General features: G+C 48.1%; 1 protein-coding gene and 1 long non-coding RNA gene across 3 annotated transcripts; one reads left to right on the plus strand and one right to left on the minus strand.

The window, feature by feature from the left end:
- Positions 1-4745: 4745 nt before the first annotated feature.
- On the plus strand, positions 4746-6204 carry LOC132221652 (uncharacterized). Its single transcript, XR_009450050.1, has 3 exons — positions 4746-4991; positions 5298-5391; positions 6094-6204. It is a non-coding gene; the product is annotated as an uncharacterized LOC132221652 (long non-coding RNA).
- SIRT4 (sirtuin 4) lies at positions 5808-17540 on the minus strand. Of its 2 annotated transcripts, none has more exons than XM_059675888.1 (5): positions 17204-17540; positions 11976-12473; positions 8771-9065; positions 8463-8656; positions 5808-6279 (listed from the first exon to the last, which is right to left on the minus strand). In XM_059675888.1, the coding sequence occupies exons 2-4, from the start codon at positions 12470-12472 to the stop codon at positions 8465-8467; spliced, it is 984 nt and encodes a 327-aa protein (XP_059531871.1). In that variant the 5' UTR covers position 12473; positions 17204-17540; the 3' UTR covers positions 5808-6279; positions 8463-8464. The 2 variants fall into 2 exon arrangements, with proteins under 2 accessions (XP_059531871.1, XP_059531872.1); XM_059675889.1 differs by having other exon boundaries at positions 8463-8673; positions 17204-17535.
- Positions 17541-18405: the final 865 nt, after the last annotated feature.

The raw sequence follows: 18405 nt of genomic DNA on the forward strand, positions 1-18405 counted from the left end.
CACCACCCCCGACCCGCCTGGAGCAGAGAGCTCTTGTTTCAGTCCCAGCCCGGTCTCTCCTCCTCTCATTTCTCTGCCTCCATTTCCAACCATGTAAAACCATTTTTCCTACAACTTTTTCCTTTCTAAGCCTGACCAAGACTGGTCAAGGGCACGTGCCCGGGTTGCAGGCTCGATCCCCAGTAGCGGGCGTGCGAGAGGCAGCCGGTCGATGATTCCCTCTCATCATTGATGTTACTGTCTCTCGCTCCCTATCCTTTCCTCTCTGAAATAAAAACATATATACTTAAAGAGAACATAATAAACACTAACACCTTCTACTTCTAGGTCATTTACTGCCTATCACTCTGTGCAAAGGGCTTTCCACAGCCCATCTCATTAAATACCCAAACCGGCTCTGTGAGGGCGATATTATTGTCCCCATTTTATCGGTGAGAAGCTATAAACTCAGAGAAGTCACTCCCCTGTGATCACACAATTGGCATAGTCAGGATTTGACCAGACCTGCCTGGTGGCAATGCCTGAGCTCTCAACCCCTCAGCCAACTTCCTCCACTAGGATTTATGACCACATTGGCATCGAATTCACCAGGTAGAGGGGGGAGGGGAAAGAAGGGAACCGAATTCGAAAAGCGAAAATGAGACAGGGCGATGAAGACTATGGGAAGGCACCGCGGAGCAATTCTAACCACCGGAGGCTGACAGAGCAGCAGCCACTGCTGGGTGTGTGGCCGGCAGCGAAGAGGTGTGTGTATCTGTCTTTTGAAGAGGAGTATGTGTGGGTTTGTCTTTCGGCCCAATCTCTCCCTCATTTCATTCATCCATTCAATGGGGAAAACTGCAAGCCGCCCCCCTTAGGATGGAAGAGAGGTAAGGTTATTAAGAGATTTACTTAGTCCCACTTTTTTTTTTTACAATTATAAAACAAACAACGGAGAGAACAGAGTCACCTGAGCACTCAAGCTGGACTCTAAAAATATCCTCTGACGTAGAAACCTTCATTTTTTCATTATCTCAAGGACAGGAGAGAGAGAGAGAGAGAGAGAGAGAGAGAGAGAGAGAGAGAGAGAGAGAGAGAGAGAGAGAGAGAGAACAAGTGCTCATTACTGGGAACGGAATCTGGGGAACACTAGAACCGTGGCTGGGATGATTTAAACGAATAAATAAATGTACTGCACTGAGAGTAACTTGAAGTCGGGATTGTAGCATCGCGTCAGGTAGGGGTCACAGCGCTTAGCACAGCTCACAGGCTCATTCGCTGTTAATGAGGAGACGGTGTGGTGCAATGGTTTGCTGCGGACCGAGATGAAACCACGGGCCATAGTTACCTTGTCCACCCACGTGACCCTCCGCGCCCAACCCTGTCAACCCGCCAGCCACACCCCGGGGCTGGAGGGATTGCAATGTGATTGGACACTTTATGGGCACGTGGCTCCCCTTTCCTCTTTTCTATTGGTGACCAGGTCCCGCTTCCGGCCTACCTGCGCAGCTCCCAGGCTCAGCCCCCGCCCCTCTCGGTGTCGGACCCGCGCCCGCGCAGGCGCAGTGGTTGGCTGTGTGCCCTCTAGGCGGCGTCCCAGGCAGGTGAGGCCCCAGCGGGACAGAGGGGCGGTGGAGTGTGAGGAGGAGCCTGGCCTCCCTGGGTCTCTCACCCGCTGCGTTCTCCCTCCTCCCCGGGTCCCGCCAGCTTCCCGCTGGTAACCCTCATTGCTTTCACCGGGGAAGGCGAGCGGGGGCTGGAAAGTGGGGGGCGGGGAACCTAAGGGGGCGGGAGGGAAGAATGGGGGGGGGGGAGGCGCGAGTGAATTTTGGGCGGAGCCAAGGGCCTCTGGGGCGTCCCAAGTCCACACTTCAATGCCCACCCCCACCTTCAGGCGTTTGTTTTTTTAAAGGTGAAGGGATTTGCAGGTTTGACCTCCAGATGCTTTTGCATTTGTTCTCTCCGTTTGGGATGCTCCCCTTTCCCCCGCCTGGTGAGTGCTTATTCAGAACGGACCTAGCTTGGGGACTTCTGGAAGTTTCTTGCGCCTGGTCCGTCCTCCCTCCCAGAGTCCGGTTTCCGCCGCATTAAAGAGGGAGGATGAGCTCGGAACTGGACGTCCTGACGGGTCACCCAGGTGACATTTGGGCAAGTTACATAAGCTCAGGATCATCATCTTTCAAAAGAAATAATAGTGCGTCGGCTCATAGACAGGGATGGTTGTAAAAACTGGGTGAATCAATGCGTTGTAGAATGCGTCCTACAGTGTTTGTTGTGTCGTAAATGTTTAATCAATATGATTTTCCCAAAGGAATGGAGAAGGAAGCATATTCACTTTCTCTACTAAGGCTTTATTACATCAAGACTTTTGTACTTGATGCCGAAACCGGTTTGGCTCAGCGGATAGAGCGTCGGCCTGCGGACTGAGGGGTCCCGGGTTCGATTCCGGTCAAGGGCATGTACCTGGGTTGCGGGCACATCCCCAGTGGGAAGTGTGCAGGAGGCAGCTGATCGATGTTTCTAACTCTCTATCTCTCTCCCTTCCTCTCTGTAAAAAATCAATAAAATATATTTAAAAAAAAAAAAAAAAGACTTTTGTACTTGAGCCCTAGCTGGTTTGTCAGCCTGTGGACTGAAGGGTCCTGGGTTTGATTCAGGGCAAGGGCACATGCCCTGGTTGCAGCTCAATCCCCAGTGTGGGGTGTGCAGGAAGCAGCCGATCAACGATTCTCTCTCATCATTGATGTTTCTATCTCTCCCTCTCCCTTCCTCTCTAAAATCAATAAAACCCTATGTAATAAAAGGCTAACATGCAAATCGACCAAATGGGGGAATGACAGGTTGCTATGACATGCACTGACCACCAGGGGGCAGATGCTTAACACAGGAGCTGCCCCCTGGTGGTCAGTGCACTCCCACGGGGGAGCGCCACTCAGCCAGATGCCGGGCTCACAGCTGGCCATGGCAGGAGCCTCTCCCAACTCCGCGGCAGCACTATGGAGCGGCCAGTGGCAGCAGGCGCAGCGGGGTGGCACAGCGCCCAGCTCCAATTCGGGCTCTTCCTTGGCCGCCTGCCACTTGGTGCACTGCTACATCCCCCGAGGGGTCCCGGTCTGCGAGAGGGCACAGGCTGGGCTGAGGGACACACACACACACACACACACACACACACACACACACACACACACACTGCACGGATTTTGTGCACTGGGCCTCTAGTGTGTGTGTGTGTGTGTGTGTGTGTGTGTGTGTGTGTATGTATGTATATATATATTTAAAAATAATAATAAAACGTTGCACTCTAAAAAACAAACAGGTACACAAAAGGGAAATGTGGCTCTGGGGAAGATCCCTGGGGGTCTAGTTAAAGGAGTGAATAGGGCTCTAAGGTTTGGCAGGTGTGACGGCTCTCCTTCCCACCCTCCTCCTTATTCTAATGACAGGGGCTGGCATCTGTCTGCTGTGTGCCAGGCTCCGCTGGGAGCTTCACACGCATCATTGCCCTGCTTGGCCTCACAGCAGCCCAATGGGGGGCTCCTGGTCTCCCCGCTTATGAGAAGACTGAAGGCAGATAAAGCAACTTGCCCAAGTTCACCTCACTGGTACGTAGCAAGAGATAGATGGCAATCCAAGTCTGTCAATCCTGCGTCCTCCTTTCCTAATAAATTGAGAGGGGAAAAACTCTCCTTTCTTGGATGAGTTTAATTTTTCCTCATGAAGTAGAAATCTGTTTCGTGGGGGGAAATGAAATGGAAAAAGTCTGCGTTTTAGAGCACCAACTTGAATCTCGGCAAGGATAATGTCTGGAACTAACTAATCTCTGGGGGCGGCCTCTGCCAGTCCCAGCAGCAGGGTGACAGCTCACCCAGGTCGGAGCACTGGAAGTCCCGCATAAGGGGGCAGTCTGGGACAGCGGGTCACCTGACCTCGGGGTCTTGAATTTCTTATCAGTCCTTCCTTTGACCGTCTCAGGAAAAGCTGTGTTCACTGAAGACTGACTTTTGTTTACACCCCAGCATCTCCTGTGAAGTTAAAGCTTACTGAGCTCCTGTAAAATGCTTCACACGGGCTTGGGATAGAGTGTGCTCAGTAAGGCTGTTGTTTGAGGGAGAGGCGAGAGAGGATGTGCAATTTATGACAGCATAAAAGAAAACGAGTTAGTGGGAACTTTCCAGTGTTATGTTCCTCTTTGCCTTTGTGACTCCTACTTACTAAAGCCGTGATAGCAGAGCAGAAACGCGGAAGCAACTCAGGGAGAGCCTGGCCAAAAGTCCTGTCCACAGCTGGGCTTATGCAGTTAGAACCATGTAACCAGGGCGGTGACCAGCTGGAGAGTCACTAGAAGGTGTTTGTTATTCCGACCAAGGGCACTTAGAGTGGACGAGGAGCCGCCATGCTGGTGGGAAGCTGAAGATGTGAAGTGGAGACGGGGGAACCAGCAGCTTCAGGAAATGTCAGGTTCCTCTTGAGACAGATGTTTTGGAAAGAATTCCGTCTCCGGAGGAAATATGAACAAAAGCAGCATTCGTAAGGCCCTCACTTGGTTTGGTGAAGCTGCCAACATTGGGGGTGAAAGAGCCTGCCTTCTCCCCCTGGCAGCCTCACCTACTCTCCACTCCCCACATGGAAGCCTTCCTGGCCTCCCTGGCCGGGTACACTGCTGGCTGCTGCTGCTACTTCAGGCCGACTTCTTTCTAACCATCACCTTCCAATGCGTCTTGTGTAAAAGGAAAAGAACCGGGAGGCCCCAGCGGTGCGGCTTACTTGGTTGGGCTTCATGCACCCAAAGGTTGCTGCCCACTCGATTCCGGGTCAGGGCACATGCCCGGGTCGCGGGCTCGATCCCCAGTAGGGGGCTTGCAGGAGGCAGTCACTCTCACATTGATGTTTCTCTCTCTCCCCCTCTCCTTCTCTCTCTCTCTAGAAGTCAGAAAAGAAAAAAAGAAAAAAGAATTGAGGAAAATCTACTTGGATCCTAGTCCTGGCTCTGAAACTACGTACTATGGCCTTAGGTAAGTCTGGATCTTAATTTCCTCAAAAAGGGATGGGGGGGTGGACTAAATTGCCTCGTTCTGTCATTCCACGCATGACTGTATCATTTCAGGTGTAGGGGAAGGGCGGGGGAGGTAGCAACCCTCTGTGAGCCAGTTGAGGGCAAGAGGTTGTGCCTTTGTGGCCTCAGCACCTTATACAGTGTCTGTCAGTAACACTATGAGATTTGTGGGTGACAATGGCTTGAGATTCAAAAGACCCAGATTGAATGCAATTATTGGTACTGACTTCGGATAACTGAGCAAATCTGGTTCAAAATACTTTAGGATCTCCATGTGCAAAAAGCTGGAGTGGGATTTACAAAACCGTCCGCCTCTTCAGAGTTCACTGCCGGCCACGCGCAAACCGACAGTTGTGCAGGTGAGAAGAACGCTTTGTTTTCGGATCCTGGTCACCCCGGTTAACTGAAACCTGCTCCCCAGGCCGGTGCAGGATGAGCGTGCATTGCTCGCCCTAATTGTAGACAAAGGACTGCCCAGCATGGGCTTTGATTCTTCCGTCCGCTCACATTTTGATGAGATTGTGCAGAAAGCTTAACCCGGTACAAGGATTCTTTCTGGCTCATGCAGTCATCAAACCAGTCTTGCTGCTTCCCCGGCAGAAACAAATCAACTTAAGATCCCACTTGGGAATTCACTGTTTCCTCCCTACAGACCAGGTTCAAGGCAGGAGTCTCATTCGGGCTGAAATGAAGCAGAAATCCTTAGAGAACCATGTCATCCAGTCCCATTTGCTTTTAGCTGATTAAAATATAGAAACGTACAGCCCACATACCTGGTGTGCTATTTAAAAATGATTCCTTTATTCCTTGGTTAATAAACAATTAATTCATAGCATAGTTCATCGTTTCAAAAATATACCAGAATAGTTCAGTGAAAGACATTTAACCATTTAGAATTATAAATTAAGTCATTCCCTTCTCCCATTACTCTACACACACACACACACACACAAACTAGTGAGCCCTGAGCTAGTCCTCCAGAGACCGTCCTGACCTACATATTTCCTGGGCCATTTCTTCTGCCTGATGAGATAAGAAGGGACTGAAAGCAGTTTTCCTAGCAGGAGAAGCTGCTGCTTTGAAAAAGTCTTTCTTCAGGGGCGAATCTCATCAACCTAAAGATTTAACTCCTTGGCTCAGAAACCTGCCCACTTCCAGAGGCTGGCGGAGAGGTGCCGGTTTGCTGCCCTCTACAGGCTGCACTCGGGAGCTTCGACCAAAGGAAGAAGGGATGAATCCTTAGGGATCTGAAAAGAAATGCAACACATTGATGCCAAAATAAGGCAAGAGTGGAGTGGGGGGAATGATTGGGAACATCAGCTACCATTCAAAGAATTATAGCACTAAAACATTATAGCATTTAGGACACGTAGATACGGCCATTACAGAACAGGATGCAATGAAACACTAGGATTCAATATTTGTAGAAACAGATTTAGCTATGCCAGAATGTTAAACTTTGGTTATCTCCGTGGTGGGACTATGGGTAATTTGTATTATATTCTTTTTATCGGCATCATCTAAACTTCTACAATCAATAGGTGTTATTCTAGTAATAAGAAACTAGTTAAAATGTGTCACAGGGCCCAGCCGGTGTGGCTCAGTGGTTGAGTGTCGACCTATGAACCAGGAGGTCATGGTTTGATTCCTGGTTGTGGTACATGCCTCGCTTTCAGGCTTGATCCCCAGTGTGGGGCGTATAGGAGGCAGCGGATCAGTGATTCTCTCTCATCATTGATGTTTCTAACCCTCTCTCCCTTTCCCTCTCCCTCCCTCCCTCTCTCTGAAATCAATAAAAACTTTAAAAAGTGCCACGGGGACTCCGTGGGCGCTGGTGATGTTCTGTTCCTTGACTTAGAGGCTGCAGGTCTGCACCACGCGGCCGACTTAGGATACGTGCACTTCTCCGTGTGTCCAGTTCAGTTAGAACAGTTTTTAAAAAATGGTTGTTGAAGTGGAACTCTCACCATTGCTGGTGGCAATGCAAATGGTACAGCCACCTTGGAAGACAGTTTGGCAGTTTCTTACAGAATGAAACATACTTTTTATCATTCAACCCAAGTAGTATATGGGAACTCTTCACTTTCTGCTCAATCCTGTGAACCTAAAACTCCTCTAAAAAATAAAGTCTGTTTTTAGATATACTCACACATGTTACCATATGAACGTTGAAAACATTAAGTGAAAAAGTCAGACACAAAAGGCTGCATATATATGAAATGTCTAGACCAGCGGTTCTCAACCTGTGGGTCGCGACCCCTTTGGGGTTGAATGACCCTTTCACAGGGGTCGCCTAAGACCATCGGAAAACACATATATAAGTACATATTGTTTCTGTGATTAATCACTATGCTTTAGTTATGTTCAATTTGTAACAATGAAAATACATCCTGCATATCAGATACTTACATTACGATTCATAACAGTAGCAAAATTAGTTATGAAGTAGCAACGAAAATAATTTTATGGTTGGGGGTCACCACAACATGAGGAACTGTATTAAAGGATCTCGGCATTAGAAAGGTTGAGAACCACTGCTCTAGATTAAGCTGAAACAGAAAGATTCGTTGTTGCCAGGAACTGGGGGGAAGGGGTTGGAGGATGGGGAATGACTGCTAATGGGTACAAGATTTCTTCCTGGGATGATGAAAATATTCTTAAATTAGAGAGTGGTCATTAATGTACAACTTTATGAAGGTAGTAAAAACAACTTAATTGTATACTTTTAAAGGTATGTGAATTATATCTCAATAAAGCTGTTATTTTTAAAAAACAGAAAAGGTTATGGTAGATTTTTGGGACATTTAAATAGCTATGTGCCTACAGTTTGAAAATCATAGTCTTTCAAACAATATAGCTTAATGTACATTAAAAAAGTAAATTCAGGCCAAACCGATTTGGCTCAGTGGATGGAGCGTCGGCCTGCAGACTGAAAGGTCCCAGGTTTGATTCCGGTCAAGGGCACGTACCTGGGTTGCAAGAGAATCCCCAGTGGGGGGCGTGCAGGAGGCAGCTGATGGGTGTTTCTCTCTCATCGATGTTTCTAACTCTCTATCCCTCTCCCTTCCTCTTTGTGAAAAACCAATAAACTATTTTTTTTTTAAGTAAATTCAGAACGGCCACACATTAATAAGCCTAGAACTGCCCTAACCGGTTTGTCTCAGTGGGTAGAGCATCAGCCTGTGGACTGAAGGGTCCCGGGTTCGATTCTGGCCAAGGACACACGCCCGGGGTTGCGGGCTCCATCCCCAGTACAGGAGGCAGCCCAGCAATGATTCTCTCTCATCATTGATGTTTCTATCTTTCTCTCCCTTACTCTCTGAAATTAATAAAAATATTTTTTTTAAAAAGACCAAAAAAAAAAAAAAGCCTAGAACCTTCTGTATTTTGTCAGTGCTCTCAGATGAATGGGAACTGAGAAGGCATTTACCTTTAGCAGCTGGATACACGCAAAAGTCCCAGCTGTGGCTCAGGAACATCAGGCCTGGTCACTGTGGGTCTATCAAAGGCAGCAGCTCCCCACACCGAGAATCCAGCTTCAGGCATGCCAGGTGGTCCGACCGCGTGGGCCCGATGTTCAGTATCGCAATTGGTAACTTCTTCTCCCGGGCAGTGAGGATAAACCTGTAGCCAGAGTACACCTGGCGGAGCAGGAGGCGGCACAGGTAAGAGATGCAGGAAGAGATCGCGAGTCGGAGCCCCGGAGAGGCTCCCAGAGGGGCAGTGACAGTCAAATACCTGTAAGGACGATCCCACCACCAAGAGAGAGTCGGCTTCTTTGACGCGCCTGTGCACGAAGTCGACCTTGTCGGGGCTCACTGTGTCCCCGAAGAACACGACATCTGGTTTCAGGGGGCCTCCGCAGCTAGCGCAGGAGGGAACCCGAAAGCTCTGCACCTGCTCCTCCGTGAGGAAGACGTCGCCGTCAGGAGCCAGGCCGTGGGCCTCGGCCCTCCAGGTGGGGTTCAGGGCTTCGAAGCGCTCCTGCAGCACCCCACGCGGAGTCTGCTCTCCACAGGCCAGGCACAGGACCCTGAAACCCAAGAGGAGGCCGATGAACGTCTGTCCTGGGGGGCACATGCTGCCAACGACGGGGCAGCCCCAACTCTTTTCAGTCCCTCCATCACCACTTCCTTTTCCCGTCACCCAGTTTTAGGAATATCTTCTCCTGACCTCCTTAGCTACCTCCGTTTCTCACCTTCCTTCCGCTGTCGACCTTCCAGAACAAGTAATGTACCTCCGTTTCCTTACTAAACCCTCCCTGCTTACCCTTTACGAGCTCATTTTATCCTTAGCACGACTGCAAATTCTCTACCACATAAATGATCTCCTTACTGCCAAAACCAGTTTTCCCTTCCATTCCCTGTTGTCCTCATCTACTGTAATTATTGCGATCCATCACCATCCTTTCATTTTTTTAAAAAAAAGTGGGGTTTTTTTGTTTTGTTTTTTTAAAATATATTTTATTGATTTTTTACAGAGAGGAAGGGAGAGAGATAGAGAGTTAGAAACATCGATGAGAGAGAAACATCGATCAGCCGCCTCCTGCACATCTCCCACTGGGGACGTGCCCGCAACCCAGGTACATGCCCTTGACCGGAATCGAACCTGGGACCTTTCAGTCCGCAGGCCGACGCTCTATCCACTGAGCCAAACCGGTTTCGGCAAAGTGTTTGTTTTTTAATGTTTTTGTTGATTTTAGAGAGATAGAAGCATCGATCAGCTGCCTCCTGCACACCCCCTACTGAGGATCGAGCCTGCAACCCGGGCATGTGCCCTGACCAGGAATTGATCCTGTGACCTCCTGGTTCATGGGTCAACACTCAACCACTGAGCCACACCTGCTGGGCCATCACCACCCTTTCTTTAAAACACTTTCTCCCCTTGATGTCGATGACATGGTGTCTTCCAGTTCTCTTGGCACCTCTCTAATCACCAGAACCTGAGCTCTGTGGGGTCTAGAACTTTGAGTCTTGCCCGTTGGCAGGACTGCTGCTTATGACCGCTGCTCTGTGCCCACTTTAAACCAGCGGTCGCCAACCTTTCGGACCTCATGGACCACCAGTGGCCTAGAACGTGCCCACTAAATAGCTGGTGAAAGAAAGAACAAGAGGTGGTTTAACTGGGTCCTCCTCTGCTCCTCGTCCCCCAGCTTGTCTTCTGTCTACGTCCCCCAGCTTGGGGACTCTGTCTCCACTGCCTCAGTGTCTCTATGCAATGGTTTCCTCTGCATAGGACTCACTCCTGCTCTCTCCCCCAAACTGGAGTCCAACTCCAAGTGTCCTTGACTGACCTGTCAGGTTCACCTCTGTCTTCAACCACCTGCCTCCACCCCCAACTTCCCCATCTCCATCATGTCTCTAGTTACTTGGGCTGAAACCCTGGGGAAAAACTTACTCCTTTTACTCGATCTAGTCAACCATCGGATTATGTTGTGGATTTTTTATTTAAAAGACCCCGTCTGCAACGATAAGAAATCTTGGATTTGTTTTAAAATGTTTCTAAGAGTCACGGAGAGAAGGGATAAAGTAGGCATGATAAAAATCTTTGAATCTGGATAATGGTATATGGGAGTTCATTATACTATTCTCTTTACTTTTGTAGATGTTTGACATTTTGGGGGGACAAAAATCCCCCAAAGATCACTAAGAGTGATCTTGGACCCGTGAGGGATGGGAGGTGATGGCTAAACACCCCAGAACCCATTCATCATTAGCTCTCATTCCCCTGCCGTCACCTGAGTCCGGGTCCTTCAGGCTGACCCTGAGCCTCTTCCGTTCCTGTCGGGCCTTCACATGTTATTTTATCATGTTGCCTCTTGCTCAGAAAGCAGCAATAGCCCCTTTGGTCTCACAACAGCCCCAAACGGCCCTGCATGATTTTCCGATGCACCGTGAGCTGGGTTAGCCTTCCCAGACACCTGATCTCATACCAGTCTCCCCAGAGGCCAGGCTGGTCTCTCCTGGGCTCTGCACATGCCTTTCACTTAGAAAGCTCTCTCCCCTCCTTTGCCTCATCAAGTCTGAGCTAGCCTCAAGCCCCGCCACCCACAAAAGCGTCCCCGAGTTCTCCCGTCTTTAGTAAGCCTGTGTCTCTGAACTCAAAGCTTGTCTATCGAGGACGCCACGATTTAACAGTCCTGTGTGGAGTCGGTGGTCATTACACGTGTTGTTTTTGGGTCTCCCCCAAGCCGATGACATAGTTCTCACATGTAAAGTAGACCCAGTTTTATACGCTGGTTTTGATCCCTCCACACCAAGTCGCACACAGTACACACCACACGTTGTAGGCACCCAATAAATATTTTACGATTGGCAGGAGGATCTCTGGGGCTAAAGATAAGGCGATGGTCGCCAATGAGCTACCAGCTATTAGCTCCTAGCTACTGCCAGGGCTGCATGTATTCATGCCAGCAACACCTACTGGGTTCTGACCACTGCATGCCCGGCTGTAGTGTTCTCTGGGTCTGGGCACCAGAGACGCAGCAGTTGGTAGCACATGCTGTCGTGCTCTGCTCATAGGCCCCTAGGACAGCCGCTGCACACGACTTCCTGTGGCTCAGCGAGCCGCCTCTGCAGGAGCAGAGTCAGTGTTAGGGCGTGGATCCCCCAAGCGTGACCTTTGCCCAGGGAGGGATGGGAGATGCTGGCTGAACACCCCAGCTGCCCTGACTTCCCGTGAGAATTCTGAAGCACACTCTCCAGACAGTCAGAGGCCCAGCAGCCCAGAGCAGTAACCCGTTCATTAACGTACCCTTTTGGCTTTCCTCCCTCCCCCATTTCACTTCCCCACTCCTTCAATGAGTTTGGTGGGATCAACTCCAAACTGAACAACTGACTCCCAAACCTTTTTCTCAAATCGAATGAAGGCAACAGTGATCACGTCAGCCTAGGTCCCTGCCCTTACACATTCCTGCATTCAAGCCTTCCCGACGTTTCCGCACCTGTGCATGCATCCGTGCAGCTCGGTGAGGCGCTGACTCCCCGCCTTGGTGTGCAAGGCGTCCACATTCTGGGTCACCAGCCAGTACAGCTTTCCGAGTCTCTCCCAGCTGCTCAGAGCCCAGTGGGCAGGGTTAGGCTGATGAGAGGAGAACTGAGGCCAGCCCACGAAGTTCCTCGCCCAGTACCGCTGGCGGACTGGAGCCCTCTGCACAAAATCCCGATGCTGGATGGGCCTCCGGTCGGTGCGGGCATAGAGTCCCACCTTTTCAGACCTGTAGTCTGGGATCCCTGACTCAGTGGAGACCCCAGCCCCCGTCATCACTAGGAGTCTCTTGGAAAGAGAGACGAAGCGCTGTAGCTCTTTGACCTTCTCAGGGTCCACAGGAGGACTCGGTGGCACAAATAGTCCAATGGATCCATGTGCGCACTGCTGGCTGAGGTTCAGCCTCCAGCAGCCTTTCGCTGCCCTCAAAGTCAACCCAACGTTCATCTTCATTCTAGAGAGAGAGACCTCATGTGAAAAACCAAGTGACTGATTGATTGGTTTAGGTATAATTGAGATATATATATATATTAGAGGCCCGGTGCACAAAAATTTGTGCACTTGTGGGGGTGGTCCCTCAGCCCGGCCTGTGCCCTCTTGCAGTCTGGGACCCCTCAGGGGATGACCACCTGCTGGCTTAGGCCCGCTCCCCGGGGGATTGGGCCTAAGATGGCAATCAGACATCCCTCTGGCAGCCCGGCAGCCCTCAGGGCATGTCCACTTGCCAGCGGGGAGCAGGTCTAAACTGCAGTCGGACATCCTTAGCGCTGCTGAGGAGGCAAGAGAAACTCCCACCACCACCACTGTACTGGCAGCCATCAGCCTGGCTTGTGGCTGAGCAGAGCTCCTCCCATGTGAGAGCGCCCTGACCACCAGAGGGCAGCTCCTGCATTCAGAGTTTGCCCCCTGGTGGTCAGTGTGTGTCATAGTGACCAGTCATTCCCAGTCTTTCTGCCGTTAGGGTCAGTTTGCATATTACCCTTTTATTATATAGGATAGAGGCCTAGTGCATGGGTGGGGGCCAGCTGGTTTGCCCTGAAGGGTGTCCCAGATCAGGGTGGGGGTCCCACTTGGGTGCCTGGCCAGCCTGGATGAGGGGATGATGGCTGTTTGCAGCTGGTCACACCCCCTTCAGGGTGGGGGTCCCCACTGGGGTGCCTGGCCAGTCTGGGTGAGGGGCTGAGGGCCGTTTTCAGGCTTGCGGGTGACTGAAGTTCCCAACCTCTCCTTTTTTTCTTTTTTATCCTGGGATTTATTTACCTTCGATGGCTGTCACTGGAGCTGAGAGCCGGCTTTAGCTCTGAGGCTCGGCTCCAGCTCTGAGACCTCGGCTGCTGAAAGCAGGTATCTGCATTTGTTTGGGTTCTATAATTGTAACACTGTTGCGGTCCTGCTCGCTCCAGCTCTGACAGCTGAAAGCAGGTTTCTGGGGTTTGTTTAGCGTCTATAATTGCAACATAGTTGCTTAGAGTGCAAGCTCAGAGGCTGGCAGTGGCAGGCGGGGAACCTTGGCTTCCTCCGTCACTGGAGCAAGCAAGCCTCCTGTTTGCTTCAGCTGCCTGGCTGCCGGCCGCCATCTTGGTTGGCAGTTAATTTGCATATCTCGCTGATTAGCCAATGGGAAGGGTATCGAAGTTATGGTTAATTACCATGTTTCTCTATTATTAGATAGGATAATATGTTAGCTTCAGGTGTACAACAATTACTCAGTATTTGGATATATTGTGAAATGATCACCACATTAAGTTTAGTTACATCTGTCACCACACATAGGTATAAAAATTTTATTCTTGTGATGAGGAATTTTAAGATCTACTCTCTCAGCAACTTTCAAATATGCACTACAATATTGTTAACTATTGTCACCATGCAGTACATTATATCCCCATGGCTTATTTATTGCAAAACTGGAGTTTTATACCTTTTGACCACCTTTACCCATTTCTCCTCCCACCTCCACCCCAGCTTTTGGCAGCCACCAATCTGTTCTCTGTATCTGTGAACTTCAGGATAGACAAATCAGTTTCTCCCAACAAATAAATTGCAAGAGACAGAGATATAGACATAGGTATATGAAGGGGGATTATATAGATTAAAGTATGTAGGCCTTATTTGAGTCCTGATCCAAACAAACTTTTAAAACATGACATTTATAAAATAATTAAAAAATTAAACATTAACTGGATGTTTGATATTAAGAAAATACTATTAATTATTTAACATATGACAGATAGTATTTTAAAAAGTCCTCGTCCTACTGAGTTATATATTGAAATATTTGGATAAAGTTATATATCTAGGAGGATTTGCTTCAAAATAATATGGGGAAGGTTGTGGAGCAGATAGGAGTATGCAAATGAAACAAGATTAATCAAGAGTTGTTAATTAGCCGAAACCGGTTTGGCTCAGTGGGTAGAGCGTCAGCCTGCGGACTGAAAGGTCCCAGGTTCGATTCCGGTCAAGGGCATGTACCTGGGTTGCGGGCACATCCCCAGTAGGAGATGTGTAGGAGGCGGCTGATCGATGTTTCTCTCCCATCGATGTTTCTAACTCTCTATCTCTCTCCCTTCCTCTCTGTAAAAAATCAATAAAATATATTAAAAAAAAAAAAAAGAGTTGTTAATTATTAAAGCTGGGTGATGGGCCCATGGATGGGGGGTCATTATATTATTCTATCCCCACAATAAACATTTTTAAAGTCATTCCTCAGAGGAATGTCTGCTTGCAGATGTCCTAGTATGCTCAGGACAGTGGTAGTGCAGAAATGCCAAAAGCCGTGATTTGAAGGAAAATGATTATATCTTTTGAATATTTTAAAAGCTTAAGAGATATGATCAGAAAAGTTAGATGAAGAAAAAAAGAATGAAGAAGTGTGAAGAGAAGCTAAAATGTGGAATGCTTTACCTTAAAGGAAGATATTTTAAGACCGCTCCAATTTATATCTGGAAACTGCCAACCCAAAGGATTTTTAATTTTTTTTAATTGATTTTAGAGGGAAACATTGATTTGTTGTTACACTTATTTATGCATTCATTGGTTGGTGCTTGTATGCATCAACCTTGGGATCGAACCCACAACCTTGGTGTATCAGGATGATGCTCTAGCAACTGAGCTATCCGGCCAGGGCCCAAAAGGTTTAATTATCAGCAAACTTTTGCACATGCAAATATTTTAAGAGATGGGTGATGAGAGCCAAGAGCATGACACTGAGAAATGGCTGGATGATAGGAATGTGTTAGCATTGCGTATAATACTGTCTTCTGGAAGATAATATCTAGATATTAGGACAATTTATTGGAGAGGACCACAGGTTATTACATGTCTAAGAAAACTGTCCACACAGACCATAGTATTTTCTGTGGCAGATTTCATGCTTATCAGAACAACCTATTGATAATGAACTAATTAATGACTTCAGTACCTGCAAGGATGGCCCCAAATAAACAATAATATTTCACTAGAAATATTTTTCACTAGAAAGGTACAGCCCCCTTCCCTCCACACACCCCTAAAGTGTATTTATAATCTTATTTTGAAACCCAAATCAATCATTTGTAAAATTTGGGAGGGTGTGAGCTAGCTCAGGATCTGATGACTCAGGAGGAATTGAACACTGGGGCTCCAGGCTTATAGAGAAAACTGACCCTGCTAGGGCTGTGCTGATAAACTGGCTTTCCCCCTCCCCCCTCAACAAAAGATACAATAATCCCATCATGGCCAATTTCATGCTACCGATGGTTTGATTACTGGCTAGCAAACTCCTCAATATTTAACACCTGGAGCCTCACAAGTGCAAATTGATTCCAGCACACCCTCCTGGGTCCCCTGAAGTCCGACCCGAAGCAACAAGCCTACCTTTTTATTATGTTTTTAATCATCTGTTTTGGTCAAGAAGTTCTAATACCTCCCACAAAACAAAGTCTTGTCTCCACGCTGGACTATTTCATCACAGCCCGAGCCGATCTTACCTTCCTGGCCTCTTAAGAACCTATAACCAGAGCTCTACTCGGCTGTAGCCATCAGATGAATATTAACTTTAAAAAGCGTTCTGCATTTAAGGGAGCTGTATATTTTGGCGTTGTTTGTTGTTGTTGTTGTTTTTAAAGGAGGCTGTAGAAACATAGCCTATTTTAAAAAGGAGGGAGGATAAAGTAAAAATTGGGAAAGCATATAATCTAAGGCCCTATTGTGAATCTCCCAGTAACACCAGCTGGTCAGACATTAATTCCTTATAAACTTCAAGAAGTTAATGACTTACCTCAATATCCTTTAAATCCCTTAATACCTCATTGTTATTCCATCTATGACTGCATCTAAAGATGTCTCCAGCAGAGGAATATATTTATATTTTAGTTAATACCATCCCCTTGGGGAACTTTGTGTTCCATAACCCCACATCCCATCTTCTAAATTAGAATTACCTTATTTCTTTATTATTATTAGGTTTTAATCCTCACCTGAGGATGTTTTTTCCCCATCAATTTTTAGAGCAAGAGAGAGGGAGAGAGAGAAACATCGATGTGAGAGAGAACAATGATTGGCGGCCTCCATACAGCCCTGACGGGGGATCAACCCCGCAACTGAGGTGTGCGCCCTGAGAACTGAACCCGCAACCAGAACTATCTTATTTCTTCATATGCTAAGGAAGCACATTTTTTCGCGTTCTAGTATGCCAGGTGTTAATAAAGTTGCTCAGAGTTTTCATCAATATAATTAAGCACACGCACGCCTCTTGTGTTTCGTTTCCCCCATATTATTTTAGTTTACTCTCAATTGCAAACAGCTACTTGCATACAGCAGAGAGTAGTGAAACCTGGCCAGTCATCATACCCGCGTGTGCGCTTTTCTAGCTGTAAAAACAAGGCGCTGGCATTATTTGATGGAAAACAGACATTCCCTAGTGACGTGCGCCCCATATGTACACATTACTTTAATTCGGATTTCCAGATCTGGATTCAGGACCCCGATTTCTCCTTGACACTCCCCAGCAGCATGTGAACAGCTCAACAAATGCAGGGTCCTAATTCCTGAGACCCGGGGCTCGGGAAGCCCCGCTGCAAACACGCCCTATTACAACCGCTGCGCTGTCCCAGGTCCCACCGAAGCGCAAAGAGGAGGAATGTAATCCCTTATAAGAACCCCGCAACCTCTAGCAACCTCGCAGCCCGCAAGGAGCTCACTTACCTTTCACAGCCCAAGGGACACTTCAAGTCCGACAGCGGGACTGCCTGGCCACATCTGCATTCTGGGTAATGTAGTTTACGAAGCTTAAATAACGCAAACACTACAAGTCCCACAATCCTCTGGGTTTCACAGTTGATATAACCAGGTTGTCCAGGTGCGCCCCCTGGGCGCTCTTCGTGGTCAGAAGTTTTGAACCTTCCTCGTGGAGGTGCTGCTCTCACCTAAGCAATCCCATACATTGTCCTCCCCGAGAAGTATTTACAGCGTCACACCAACGTCTTTAAAGTGCAAAATCACGGAATCGCCGTACACTTTTTGTATTCATAGACGCGTGTCCCCCTCCAGCCCCGACCTGGGGTCAGTAAACTTATTTATCCGGCTTCGCGGAGGCTCCTCTGGGTTTGTCCTCAGGGGTGGTCTGTGGGTGTCTTTCAGAAAATGGTTATTTTATATGATTTGTCATGGAATTTGTTCTAATCATTCTATCACGTGGCAAAAAAATATAATAATAAAGTGCAAAACCATACATCCAAACAGACCTTAGGAATTCATTCTCCGTTTTTGTTTATCCTCACCCAAGGATATTTTTTCCATTGACCTTTATTTTTATTTATTTTGAAATATATTTTTATTGATTTCAGAGAGGAAGGGAGAGGGAGAATCATTAATAGGCTGCCTCCTGCACGCCCTCCACTGGGGATTGAGCCCACAACCCCAGCATGTGCCTTTGACTGGAATCAAACCCGGGACCCTTCAGTCTGTAGGCTGACACTGAGCCAAGCCAGCTAGGGATCCATTGATATTAAGAGAGAATGGAAGGGAGGGGGAGAGACAGAGAGAAAGAAATGTTGATGTGAGAGACACATCAATTAGTTGCTTCCAGATTGAGCCTGCAAACAAGTGCCCTTCACCAGAATTGAACCCGAGACCCTTCAGTCTGAGGGCCGAGGCTCTAACCAGTGAACCAAACCAGCTAGGGCTCATTCTCTCTTAAGATAGAAACCTTAATAATGCTTCTAGATTTGGACCACCCTCAACCTCAGTGTTTATGATCCTGTGGACGAAAGGGGCCACATGCTGACCTGACAAGCTCAGGAGAGGCCTGCATGGCGGTTTTGCAGACTCGGAGACCTAAGGTAACCACAAAGGATGGTCTGAAATTAAACCTTAAATAAAAGCAGTTATGGTGGGCAGTTACGTCC

The sequence above is a fragment of the Myotis daubentonii genome, chromosome 19, assembly GCF_963259705.1.
Source record: "Myotis daubentonii chromosome 19, mMyoDau2.1, whole genome shotgun sequence".
Classification (NCBI taxonomy): domain Eukaryota; kingdom Metazoa; phylum Chordata; class Mammalia; order Chiroptera; family Vespertilionidae; genus Myotis; species Myotis daubentonii.